Here is a 14,311-nt window from a genome sequence, read left to right as displayed (position 1 = left end):
GCTTTCTCAAAGGCCCAGCTCCCTGGCGTGATGCGAAGTGCGCGCGTCATGGCATCACTGGAAAAGGGCTTGTTCTTTTTGGGGGGAGAAAAACCCAACAGCAGCAGGATCTGGGAGTATTCATGGACTGCAGAGGAGCATTTTGGCTCCAGGGGCAGAGTGCCCTCTCTGCACACCCACCTGCTCCATTAAACTCACCCCCAACAGGCTGCTCTCAAAGAGGACTCCCCAAAGCCCTCTGAAGGGGTGGCAGCTCCAAGCAGGGGTTGTTTTTGGGTGCTCTGGAACATCCCTCCTGCCCTGCACCACCCTGCTGCCGGGCCCTGGCACCTCTCTGGTGCCCTGTGACTCCTGTGCTGGCCTGGATGTCCCCTGCCCCTCTGGGGGATGCTGCCAGCGAGTCTGGTCTCTGCAGAGAATGTCCATCCCTGTTTCCTATTTAAAYTGCAGGGTTTTGGGAAGGGGCCCTTGCTGCCTCCCCACTCCCATCCTGGCACCACAAAGCTGTGCCACTGAAGCAAAAAGAGGAGAGGATCARTGCTCCCTGGTCAATGAAAGAGCAGCACCTTCAGCACAGGGTGCTGCACAGCATTCACCAAAACCACCACCCAAAACACTAAAATTGGTGGTTTTTTTACATATGAAACTGGAAGAGGGATGTGCACCGAGAGCCCACTTGGCACCACACCACAATGTCCCTTTCCCCTGGCCAAATAATGAATGCAMCTGTTCCTTAAAGCTGCTTATGAGAGAGATCTGCCCATCTCTGCACTCCCAACACCAYTTATTGCAGCATCCATCACAGATATCTCCCAGGACAGAGCCAGAGGACAGGCCTGGTTCTGCACCTCCTCATTCCTTCAGCCTCCTCATCCCTCACCCTCCTCATCCCTTCCAGCCCACACRGAGCTCTCAGGGAGCTCTGGACACACAGAGAGCAGCTCCTTCCCYTCCCCTGCACCAACACACACCAAGCCAAAGCACCCCACCGTGCTTTCAGCAGGTTTGGRTCCCAGAGCTGAGGTGCTGGTGCCTGGAGAACATAAAGGAGAGGAAAGAGCAACTAGAAAAAAAAATYGTAACACATGGTGGGAAATGAGAGAGGTAAAGGGGGAGAAGTCAAGTGAAAGTAATTGCAAGAGTGATGCTGCCTAGGAGGAGGGTTYAGGTTGGATATCAGGGAAAGGTTCTTCCCTCAGACGATGTTGGGGCACTGCCCAGGCTCCCCAGGGAATGGTCCCGGCCCCGAGGCTGCCAGAGCTCCAGGAGAGTTTGGACAGCGCTGCCAGGGATGGACAGGGGGGATTGATGGGGTGTCTGGGACAGGAGCTGCACTCTGTCATCCTGGTGGGTCCCTTCCAACTCCATCATTCTCTGCCTACTCATCCAGCTCCTAACCGGGCTCAGGAGGCATTTGCTGAGGAGCAGCAGCAGTTTTATCTCTGCAGAGAGGCAGAGGATGAGCCTGAGTTTGCCAGGGCCAAGGCTGGCCCAGGGGAAAAAGACCTCCCTCATGGTTTAATTCATAATTGAAAAAGACTCAGTGGGAGATGCTGAGCTGTGGGTGAGGAATCCCAGGACAAGGACTGRGGTCCCACAAGGTGTGCACAGTGACTGAGYYGCTGGTTTGGGCTGGRGTAGGGTTAATTTTCTTCAGTAGGGTTAATTTTCTTTTTCTTTACTTCAGTAGCAGGTGCAAGGCTGTGTTTTGGGTTTTGCTGAACACAGGGTTGATAACTCAGAGATGTTTTTTGTTGTTGCCGAGCAGGGCCTGCACAGAGCCTTTGGTGGGTTGGTTTTTTTTGCAGCCACAGTGGCAAAGATAACATAACGTGAGGGGGAGAAGGAGGAARGGAGGGATGTTTGGGAGGGATGGTGTTTGTCTTCCCAAGCCACTGCTTGGTGGGAGGAGGCCCTGCACTCTGGAGATGGCTGAACACCTGCCTCTGCTCGTGGGAAGCAGAGAATTCATTCCTTGTTTTGCTGTGCTTGTGTGCATGCTTTTTGCTGTCCCTATCAAACTGTCTTTATCTCAATCCACTCAAAAGCTTTCCAGCTTTTACCCTCCTGATTCACTCCCCATTCCTGCTGGTGGGAAAGTGAGCAAGAGGCTCTGAGGGAGTGGATGAGGTTAAACCACAACAAACCACTGCAACATAGCCAAAAAACTGCTGCGAGCTCCCCAGATATCAAGGTTTGGCCCTTGCTTTTGCTAAAATCAAAAATCACTTCTCAAAATCACTTCTTCCAAGAAGAACAGAGAGAACACCACCCAAACACATCCAACAGCATCCCAAGTCCTCTCAGGAGGAACTCTTTTCTGTCCAAGGGAACACACCTTTCCCCTCCCTGGCACACATCCTATTTTTCCAAGCCTGTAAATATGTCCTGGCAGTATTTTCCTTCCCCAGGACCATCCTGAAGAAGCATCTGGATGGCATCACATGTCATMTGGATCTGGCAGTACAGAACACTCCTGCCAGATGACCCAGGGCGATGTGACACRTCCTGACCTCCTCTGGGGCTCTCTGGGGGCAAAACACCCAGGATTTCTCCTGGCAAGTTGCAGTGACATGTGCCAGACAGGTTTTCCTGCTCAAAGCAAACAAGGACAAGGCCGTGGAGAAGGTGCTGTTTGCTTCTGCAGGCTGGGAGAGAGTCACAGAAAATCCTGAGTGGGAAGGGAGGGATCTCACAGGGATCACAGAGTGCAGTCCTATCCCTGACACCCCAACAATCCCCCCTGTCCATCCCTGGCAGCGCTGTCCAAACCCTCCTGGAGCTCTGGGACCATTCCCTGGGGAGCCTGGGCAGTGCCAGCACCCTCTGGGGACAGAAAAACCTTTCCCTGATATACAACCTAAACCTGCCCTGGCCCAGCTCCAGCCATTCTTTGGGTCCTGTCCCTGTCACAGAGTGAAGAGATCAATACCTGCCCCTCCTCATCCCCTCTCGAGGATGTTGAGGACCACAATGAATTCCCTCCTCAGTCTCCTCCAGATGAACAGACCCTGTGCCCTCAGCTGCTCCTCACAGAGCTTCCCTTCCACACCCTCCACCATGGTCATGCCCCTCCCTTGGACACTCTCTAACATTTAAGGTCTTTTTTATATTGTGGCACCCAAAGCAGCCTCAGCACTCGAGGTGAGGCTGCCTCAGCACAGAGTGACTCGGGTGGGTGAGAACAGAAAGGAACAAAGTAGTGGGGACCCATCCTGGGCAAGATTTCCATTCTCACTGTCATTTTGGGAATGACCTCTGTCCCCTCCCAGGCCTGGAAACATCCTTGGAGCCAATGGAGGGGAGGAGGAAGGAGGGGCAGGGCTGACAGGACCTCACTCATTGAGTGAAAGGCGAACTGMATTTTGTGACCTCCCACATCTTTCCAAACTCACCTCAGGCATTAAAGCACTTTGTGTTGATTAAATAAATCCAATGGTTTCACAGCACAAGAACACAGAGGACTGAGGGAATCTATTCCTGACCACTGCATGCTCCCYGAGTGAGTACAAAACACCTAACCCACCTCTCAGATATTGAAAAAATTATGGCAAAATGAAACACTTGTGTATGAAAAACCCAACTTAAAAATTATGATGGATTGGTTTTATTCATTGCACCCAGTTGATGCTGTTTCATTTTCTGTCATAAGATAGCATTTCACTCCTGGGGTTGTGGCCTATTTCATCTCTCTTCAAATGAACCATTTAAAAGCCTCTCCCCACCCTCTCATTCTGTTGAAAAAAACTCAAAATATAAAACCAGCAAAATAAATTTTCAGCCAGTGAACTGGAAAATAATCATCATTATCAAAACCAGATATTCCTGTTTCCTAGTCCCTGGCAACTCAGTTCAATAGAACTGCCACCAGCTGAGCTGCTGGCCCACCACCCACTGCTCCCATGCACTCCCCTGCTGCTATGGGGACAGGGCATTCCTTGCCTTGGGGCCCAATTCCCATGCCATACCCTAATTTTCACTCCCAGTTTGAAGAAGAGCCTCCAAGGCAAGAGTCTGGCCAGCACTGGTCAATGTGCTGCAGGAGGGAGTCAGGCAGAGCTGAGCAGCAGGGGGAGGACAGAGATGGGTTTTGCTGCTGTTTTGGTAAACCCAGGAAGRTATAAAATCACAGAGTCATTTAAATTGGAAAGACCTCTAAGATCAAGTTCAACCATTCCCCAGCACTGCCAGAGCCACCACTGATCCATGTCCCCAGGTGCCACATCCACACRGCTTTTAAACCCCTCCAGGCATGGGGACACCATCAGTGCCCTTGCACAGCCTGTTCCTAGGCTTAAGGAACTTTCCCATGAAGAATTTTTCCCTGATGTTCCCTCTGCCCCTCCCCAGCCCAGCCTGAGGCTGTTCCCTCTCCTCCTGTCCCTGTTCCCTGGAGCAGAGCCCGACCCCCCCGGCTGYCCCCTCCTGTCAGGGAGTTGTGCAGAGCCACAAGGTCCCCCCDGAGCCTCCTTTGCTCCAGGCTGAGCCCCTTTCCCAGCTCCCTCAGCCGCTCCTGGGGCTCCAGACCCTTCCCCAGCTCCGTTCCCTGCCCTGGACACGCTCCAGCCCCTCAATGTCCCTCCTGTCCTGAGGGGCCCAGAGCTGTCCCCAGGGCTGGAGGTGCCCCAGCAGTGCCAGCACAGGGGAKGGACACTGTCCTGGGGCTGTGGYCACACCATGGCTGGGACAGCCYAGRSAGCCTCTGCTACAAATACTYAATCCCTAATTCCCAGGAAGTGACCAGACATCACCTGGTRATGGGAAGTRKRGAATAACTCTCCTGTTTTCCTTTGGAGCCTTTGCTTTTGCTTTATTKAATTGATTTTATCTCATTAACTTCTTTTCCATCTCACCTTCTCCCCGCTGTCCTCCTGAGGAGGGGRGTGATGGAGCAGCTGGGTGGGCACCTGGTGTCCAGTCAGGGTTATCCCACCACAGATTCACACAGGTGACCAAGGAGGGMTTGRTTTTGGTGCRCAATGAATCACATTTTCTCCACTCRATCGTGGAGATCTGCTTCTAGCCCTTTGATTTCAAAGGAGGCTCTGCACAGCRGAACAGGAGGGAGTTTGGGGCTGCCAGCAGGTTTCAGAGGTGGCCAGCCAGGGAGGGGGCCTTTTTTTTATAGGATTGCATTAAATGAGGCATTAATTATTTAAAAAAAAAATAAAAACAACTTTGTAACCCCGAGCCCACTAATGTCACTTTATCTCTGTGCAGGAAGCCTCCCCGTGCCTTATCTCAGCCCCAGGAGATTTGTGGGATATCACAAATAACAGCTGGTCAAGATAAGGTCTCTCCCAACACGCTGCTCCCTCCTGGCATCTGTAAAGCCTCATCCTAACCCTGAATGGACCAGGGCCTGGAGCTGCTACATCTCATCTGTTTGCAATCCAACTCTGCTCTTTTCTAGATGTTTTGAGCAAATATTGTGAAGTTTCTTCCCYGCATTTCCACACTTTAGACACCCATCTCCAAACCCTCCCAAATATCCTCACCTACCATCGGGGGAGCACGGCAACCAAAGGCCCTCAGTTTGGGCAAAGCAAAACTTCACCCACTCCCTGTCCCTTCCAGCTCCCAGCACGGAGGAAATCTCTTAATTTCAAGGAGGAAAACCCCAGCAGGTTTTARGTTTTGTCAGGATCTGACCCTCCAGGGCTTCCCCGTCATGGTAACGCGAAACCAGGCACGCCAGCAAACAAGATGTTTATAGCCCAGTGATTCATAATGCTGCAGAATTTGCAGGAAACGTAGCAATGAATGGTTAAGAAACTCTCTTGTTTTCTGCTAAATATATAAAATAATCACTCATCCCCTGAGCAGCAGATGCAAATTACACCTAGTATTAGCCTCGTATGCCAACCGCTATAATTCTGGTGCAGCATGAAGCCGTTTCCCAGGGCTTTAGAAGTCCCTTAATCTGCCTTTTGACGTCAAATGACAAATTTCTTGCCTGGGATCATTAACGGGATGACTAATGAAAGCTGATAAGTGAATTTATAAATGAAATTAAAGATATTAATATTAAAGGCCAGGCTACAAGAAAGAGAAATGTGGATTTAGCAAACCACAACAAGCAGCGTGGCAATCTGCATGAGATTTACAGCTCCTTTCCTGACAGGCAAATGAGTGGTATTTTMCGCCTGGAGGTTGTGGAAGCTGCCAGGCTTGATGGACACTTCTCCCGAAGCATCACCACCCCCATTACCTTCAGACACTGAGATTTAAAAAATCTCCTGCTCAAGTTTAACTGCAAATGCCAAACCAGGGATTAGCACACCCCAATAGTCYTGCAAAGGTAACCGCACCACTGAACCCTCCTGCAAACAAAATACCTTTATACTGTGGCCAGCGTGCTGCCAACGGGTTTTTTTTCCTCTTTTAAGATAAAAACACACCTCAAACTAGATTCTCATTCACCCCAGTATAAATGCCAAGCAATWCTTTCAAAATCTGAGGACTTGTGTTTTGGGTTTATGCACGCACMAACAAGCTCAGACCTCCCCACACAGGTGTCCAACCTCACGTCCAGGCAGCTCCACCACGAACACACAATTCCTTTCAGACTCCAGCTGCTCCTCACTGAGGTTTGGGGCTCTCAAGAGAAACTATTTAAGTCTCAGCTCACACCAACTGATGATGGTCAGCCCTGAACGGACCAGACTAACATTCTCCACTGCCTCAAGGCGTACAAGCAAATACAGACACCTCCTCTGACATGACAAAAAAAAAAAAAAAAAAAAAAAAAAGAGAAGAAAGCTTCCTTTTGTCTATAGACACCCAGTTTTCATGAGTAGAGCCTCCTCACGCACCCACAGCCTCCAGAAAACCCAAGATCCTGTGGGAAATACCAGTGCCTTGATCTAGCAAGTGTGACTGATGTAAGAGTTAGATGCCACCAGGAGAATAAGGAATCCCAGAGACACACAGGAAGCACAGCTGAGGAGGGCACATTTGTTATGGGGATATTTCCCAGTCCCTTCCTCCACTGCAGGAACCCAGGGTGGGGAGCAGCTGCAGCAAGACAGACGCCCCAGGGATGTTTTTTTTCTGAATGCCTTTCAGAGACCTGTCCAAGCCTGGAGAAAAGGACAAGAGAATGTTTTCACAGCAGTTCTTAGCWCCAGAGCTGGACATATGGTTTGGTAGGCTGTCCAGTTCCCTCAGTCCTGCCCAAAAAGGTCCCAGAAGGTATCCACGGCTGGTGYTCTCCTTGTTCAGGGACACACCTGATCCTGGGAAAAGGACACAGAGGAGTGGTGCACAGTAACAACTCCACAGCAGCACTTGAGCCTTCCAKGGAGAGGAGAAAAGAGGAAAACCAGCAACAGCCAATGGTTCTGGCTGAGCTGAGGGTCACCCACACCTCGGGGTGTCACCTCAGGGCAGGACAGCCACTGGGAGCAGCTGGGAGCACAGGGATGTGGTGACAGAGACAGACACACCTGGATCCTTCCCCCAGGTACCGAAATCCTCACCCAAACATTTTYCCCCAGGCATGTCCTCACTTCACAGGCTCCCACAGCCCCAAGGGGCTGCCCTTTACTATCTCTACCCACAACCTGCACCACTGCTGCTTCCAGCACTTCTTTGCTGCTTGACCCCCCTCAAGCCAAAAGTGAGGATGTTCATCAAAGATCCACAAGCCACTCACGCCACTTTCCTGCAGGCACATTTTGCAGCTTTTGAAGGGAGGGAGAGAAAACAACAGAGGTTAAGGACACTTACCAAGAGGGATCCACGACAGCATGAGCCAACCAGCCCAATCCAGCTGGGGCTGGAAAATGCAAAGGACCATCAGGCAGGAAAATGTGTGAGAAAAGGTCCCGGGAGACTGCAAAACTGAGCAGAGGAGGAGCAGAAAGGGTTAAGAAAAGGYGGAGAAGAGGCATGGAACAGACAAGGGTTTGCTTTCCCTTCATCCTGGCTGCTGCTGAGCTCTCCAGCACAGGAGCCCAGTCCCTGCCACCGCAAAGACCTGTTGCAAAGGGCTGASGAGTTTTATTATTGCAGTTTTATTTTAGAGGGAGAACTTAGCCATTCTCAAAAGACACAGTTTTCTCACTAAGAAGTTTTAGGACTAAGATAAGACCACACAAAGATTTAACTTGCGCATCTCCCATGGGGTCCTGTGCAGAGTTGCTTGGGAAACCACAACCCCTCTGCCAACCCCAACCGCAGACCAAACCACTCCACCTATCCAAACTGAACCAAAAAAAAGGGAGAAAATTACCATTTTCCCGATTGAGTGTTGTCCCCACTCCCAGTGCTTCYCTGCAGGTCTCTACCCTGGTTCCACTGCAGCCACACATCCCCCTTCTGCTTCCCAAACCTCCACATTGGCTGAAACACCTGCTGAGGGCTCTTGTCAGTTTTGAGGACCAAGTTTGTCACAAGCAGCAGCTTGAAGCTCTACACTACGTAAAACCCCTTGAGAGAAAAGCCTCGTGCTATCACTCAGGAGCTGCAGGGTTATGTAGGAATACCCAAACYCCATGAGATGCTGAGAGTCACAGCATTTGGCAATGCCATCACTTCTTCCAATTGTCAAACTAACTCTGCTCCTGGGCATTACGGATGCTGAAGATGATCTAACACAGGAAAGAAGAACTTTTACAAATCTCCTCTTGGATTTCTCACTCATTAATTTAATGCCTCCCAAAATGAGCACTCGCAGGTTAAGCGTGGGAAAGGCAGAGCCTGTGCCTTTCTCAACACCTCAAGATAAGAAATCTTCCAGTTTAGACATGAGGCAGTCCCAATACATGGTTTGGGGTTAAACCAGCATGTAAAGGGGCTAGAGGGGATGTCCATTCCCTTACTACCCCCAAAAGAGCTATACTCCCCTCTCCTTYCACCCCTGCACCTCCAGCAGCTGCCACCAGCCTCCCTCTGGTCAGTGGAGAGGGATGAGCCAGTCTTGGATGTCCCACATGTCCCCTGAGGTACCTGGGTGGGTTTCTCCTGCAGGTTTGGGAAGACAGGGCTCCCACACCTGCCACAGCTCTGCTCCATCCTCTCCCTTCAGCTAACAAGCAGCTGCCCAGGTTATGAGCAGGGTTTGAAGAAACAACAAAAAATKAAACTCAGACTTACTCTAGGACAGTCCTTCCATCAGGGTCTCGGAGAAAGGCTGGGGGTGATTCTGTGGGGACACCCACACTCTGCCCAGGGCACCCCAAGAAACACTGGGCTGCGTCCCCACCACATCCCCAGCACTCTGTCCCCTCCACCACAGCAGCTCCGGGGTTTTGTGGCAGACACACCCCCCAGACCACCCCCGAACTTCACAGCTTCTGCTGCTGCCTCCCTCGAGCACCAACTCACCGGTTCTTAAATAACACACTTCACTTCCACAGGGCCAGATCCGCACTCAGCAAGGTAAATCCAGATCAGCTTTCTTTAGACTTTGCTGGTAATTCCCAGCATGAGCAAAACATGATCACTACTCGTTTCTCTTTCTCTTAAAAGGATGGAAGCTGTGCCACCAGCCCACACCCCATATGAGAGGCCCTCAGCCCAGCTCCTGTTTGCCATCATTAAATGCACACGGATGGGTGTGAGAATGGGTGTGAGACCTTTACACAACCCTTACACAAATGAACCTCAGAGCCTGTTTTGTCCGTGTTCSGGATTATCCTTCTCCCTGCTACTGAAAGGAGTTATTTAAGGGAGCCCGGGGATACAGGCTGGTGCTGGAGAGATGTCTAGGCTTTACAGAAATCACTGCATGTGCCTCCACACCCACAGCAGCACCACCAGCACGTGACCTGCCTTGGATTTCCTCAGCCCGCGATGCTAAAATAAAATAAAATAAAAACAAACAAAAAAAACGAATAAAAAAAAAACGAAAAAATCACTTTCTTTGTACCAGGTGGCTTTTCCAAGACTCAAACGTGGCTTTTCAAGAGTGTCAAAGGAATTAAGTCATTAAAATGTGGATGAGTTTGATGGATTATGAGCTATGAAAGCCTGGTGGTTACTGACTAATAAGGCTGGGAGGTGGAGGAGGGGGGATGTTTCCTCTTGTAAGGATGTGTTTCTAACAAGACAGGTCAAAAATATGATGCGGATGATAAATTGCTTTAAAAGTTGCCATTAACYCAGCAGTTTTCTGCATTATTAGATTACCAAGGCATCCTCGGAGTGGACTGACCACACAGCTGTGCTCTGTACCAGGGCTAATTTGCAGAGTGAGACCTGGGGGAGGTTATTACGCTCGCTGCAGTGAATCCCCCTCCCAACAAAGGGGCAGGTGTCCGTGGAGGGGATGGGTTTATCCGTGTCGGGGTTTGGGGTGAGGGAGAGGAGAARGGAGATTCTTTTTTTCCCACGCCATAACCCAAATCTCATTGTCTCACATGGCCGTGGAGTTGGTGGGGGGGGTTGAATTTAAAAAGAAAATGAAACAAAATAAAACAAAAATAAAAAAAAAGGAGGGGGGGGAAGGGGAGGGAGAAAATAATAATTTAAAAAAAAAAATCACATTGGAAAATGATCAGCCCCAACAGGCATGCATGTCTCCCTTCATGCAAGCAAGAAGCACAGCCTCCCTCCTCAGGATGTGTACGGGGACATGTGTCAGGCACGGAGGAGCTCAGCGCTGGCCCGGGGCGAGGATGGAGCGAGAACAAAGGGCCACGGCATACACTACATCCAGGGGGGAGCAGGGGGGCACCCCGCCGGTGCTCATACAGAGGGGGACAGGATGGCCAAACAGTCACCGAGGTACACGGAAAAAGAAGTATGGAGAAGGAAATCATAAATGTTTGTAGAGAAAACCAACCAAACTCAGGATAGAGCTAGGAGAGAGGTGGAAAGGCACAGCCTTGCGAAATGATGCGTCTCTGGGAGGGATGCTGGGGTAAGGCAGGGCGGGCTGCAGGAGCCACTGGCTTTTGTTTTGTTTGCCAGCGGCTCCTCGTGAAATTTTAGCGGGTGGGAACCACCGACCTGCTGAATTTGTCTTCCTCTCATTAAAGACCAATCACCAATCCTGCGTCTCCCCCCCGCCCCCCTGGCTTCTGTGGAAATGTAATTAAAGACGAGATGTTCCCCCCGCCTCCCCTCCCAGCCCCATCTCCTGGCTTTGGGAGCCCTGACTTCCCTCAGTTCCTCGTGGCATCCAAGCCAAAACGGGGAGGTTTTACAGGACCATTTTGCAGACCTGGGGGAGGAGGTCTGCTGCAGGCACAAGGAAAGGTGACCACTATCATCATCATCGCTTTGCAGCCGCAGCAAAACTGCTCGCTGACCGCAATTCATCCATCCCTCCGTGCTTCCAATATTTTAAGGCTCCCCATCATTTTCTCCCCACGCCGTAGTTTGCCTTTTTCTCAATTTTTTTTTTGACCAAATCGAGTTTTTATTCAGAAGATGGTGGGCCTGGAGGCTTCGAGCAGGAAAAATGTAGTTACAACATTAGCAGCTGGGACGTTTTTACGAGCCCTGCCTTGCAGGGGTCTAGTGGAGATATTTATAGCGTGCCAGTCGCCGCGGGACTGAGGCACGGCAACTTCTCGCCTGGCAGATGGTGGGCAGGGCGCTCGCAGAGATGTATATGTTTAAATATACAGCTTAAAGATTAGAGAGGATTTTTTTTTTTTTACAGGTTGGTTTGCCTCTAGTTAAGCAGGAGTTTCGAAAAATAAACAATTCCCCCCCATCCATCCAGAGGCATCAGTCTGAAAAGGAATGTGTAATGTTGTAACTAGAACGAATACGCAGCAGACCCTTCATCAAATTTYTTTTGATTAATAACGAGGGATTGGATTTGTACACTTTTTTTTTTTTTTGGCTATTCTGCGGTAAAACCAGAATTCTGCATCGGCACAACAGCAATATGGACTGTGCGCTGGGGAGTATGTACACACAGACTAATGCTGAGGGTAGATATGGGATAGGAGGTGAGGAGGAAAAAAGATATTTAAAAGCCCCCGTATCTGCTCTACGAGGGAGAAAAAATCCACTCACTCAAACCTCACGATGAGGGGAAAGCAAGGAAAAAATCTAAACAGCAGGATACGACAATAAATGGGAAAACAGCAATAGAAAAAGCACACTAGGTTAATATAGGAAAACTAGTTTCTTTATTGAGAGATCGTATATTAGTATTAGTGGAATCGTGTGTAACAATGTCATCATGCACACAATACAAAAAGGCAAGGCCCACCATGCTATGGAAGGGCAACAGAACAAAAGCAGCGTACACTGAGCAGATGTATAGGCTACAGCACATTACATTTCAGCAGGGTATGTCTCTACAGAGAGATTTACATCAGAAACTAGGTAATGTAAAAAAATACAGACCATGCTTTAGTTTTAGTACAAGAAAAAAGGTGGAGATACACAACCAAAGGATATTCGGTACAGAAAAAATTACCCACAAAATAAGAACAGGAAGTAATTTAGCACAGCAGAAAAAAATGTTATCCCTGTTTAATGGAAAACCATTTTGCCAGTCGTCTCTTTCGGCAGCCCCGGGTTTTTTGTTTTTTTTTTTGGGGGGTGCTGGGCGGGTTGGGGGTGCGCCGGCGGGACGGGACACTTGTGGCTGCAGGGAGGGCCGGGGGCGATGGCCGCGGGGACAGCGGTGTCACCGCGGGGACAGGGATGCTGCTGGCGGGGGCACCTCAGCCGCCGCTCCACCACACACGGATCTCGCTCCCCAACTCTTTCCCAGCCCGATTTTCGGAATCGCGGCCAATCGCTGCGCTTCCCCACCCCAAATTTAATAATTTTTTTTTTTTTTTTTTTTTTTNNTAAAGGCTTTCAAGCAGGGACGTGGGACCAGATGACCCCACCGTGGTCCCTTTCCAAGCTCAGCCCGCCACCGTGATCGTGGGCTTGGCCGCAATTTGGGGGCGTCTGCCCCCACCCCACCCCAAAGAGACTCTGCGACGACGACCACAGCAAAACGAATCCACTTAACAGGAATTTACAGTGCAAATGTAACTCAGCTACTACACAGGATGGAGGTACAAAAATGGCTGTTATCGGCTACAGCTACGCTGGGATGGCCTGGTGGCTACGGCGAGGGGGTGTGGGGGGGGGAAGGGTAAATTAAAAGATAAAATAAAATCCGTAAAAGAAGAACAACGGAGGGGGGATGGGGGTGGGGGAGATGGATCTACCGCAGCGGAGACGGGAGGTGCGGGCGGGAGGGGGCCCCAAAACATGGTGTGTGCGGGGCGGGTGTCGCCCCAGAAAGGGGGATGCCGCTGGGCTGGCTGTGGGGAACGCTGAGGGGCAGCCCCCCCCTTCCTGCCGCCGGGGACCCGGGACGCGCCGCCCCCCCTCGCCGCCGTTAGCGGCCCCGGGACGCGAACCCGCGTTGCCGTGAGCGGTACCTCTGTTGCGCACGGAGCCGAAGACGGGCAGCACCAGGTATCCGACGTGCACCAGGACCATGCTGCGGCCTTTGTGCCCCCCGGACGCGCCGGCGACTGGCGGCGGCCGCGCTCGGCCGGCACACAAAGGGGCGCGCGGCCAATGGCAGCGCGGGGGCCGCCGCGGGGACACGCCCCCCGCCCGGCAACGGCCAATGGGAGCCGGGGGCGGGGCGGGCGGCGCGCGAGCGGGGGGGGGGGCGCGCACGCGCGCGGCGGGGTCGCGTGCGCGCGCATCCGCCGACTGTCCGTCCGTCCGTCCATACATATATACATACATACATACATACATCATCCCATCCGTCACTTGTCTTTCTGTCCGTCCATCTGTCCATCCATGTATCAATACATACATACATCATCCCATCCGTCACTTGTCTGTCCGTCCATCCATCCATCCATCCATCCATCCATCCATCCATCCATCCATCCATCCATCCATCAATACATACATACATACATACACACATCATTCCATCCCTCCACTTGTCTGTCTGTCCATCCATCCATCCGTCCATTGATCCGTCCGTCTGTCCATCACTCCATCCTTCCCCTTGTCTGTCTGTCTGTCCATCCATCCATCCCTCCATCCGTCCATCCATCCATCCATCCAAACATACAGACATACATACAGGCATACATACATCATCCCATCCCTCCACTTGTGCATCCATCTGTCCGTCCATCCATCCATCCATCCATCCATCCATCCATCCATCCATCCATCCATCCATCCATCCATCCCTCCATCTGTGCATCCGTCTGTCCGCCCATCCATCCATGTATCAATACAGACACACATCATTCCATCCTTCACTTGTCTGTCCGTCCGTCGGTCCATCCATCCATCCATCCATCCATCCATCCATCCATCCATCTATCCCTCCATCCCCTCTCCCACACAAACACGTCAGCAGCAC

General features: G+C 51.2%; 1 protein-coding gene across 1 annotated transcript in view; it reads right to left on the bottom strand.

The window, feature by feature from the left end:
- Positions 1-13,464, bottom strand: part of ARK2C (arkadia (RNF111) C-terminal like ring finger ubiquitin ligase 2C) — a 51,987-nt gene extending 38,523 nt beyond the window's left edge. The window contains exon 1 of the mRNA XM_057367797.1: positions 13,353-13,464. Within this exon, the coding sequence (XP_057223780.1) occupies positions 13,353-13,413 (61 nt within the window). The 5' untranslated portion in view covers positions 13,414-13,464. The remainder of the gene's footprint in view (positions 1-13,352) is intronic.
- Positions 13,465-14,311: the final 847 nt, after the last annotated feature.

Source organism: Malurus melanocephalus, unplaced genomic scaffold (assembly GCF_030028575.1).
Source record: "Malurus melanocephalus ecotype Western Australia unplaced genomic scaffold, MMel_1.1 scaffold_85, whole genome shotgun sequence".
Classification (NCBI taxonomy): Eukaryota; Metazoa; Chordata; class Aves; order Passeriformes; family Maluridae; genus Malurus; species Malurus melanocephalus.
This window is presented reverse-complemented; position numbering and strand designations above follow the sequence as displayed.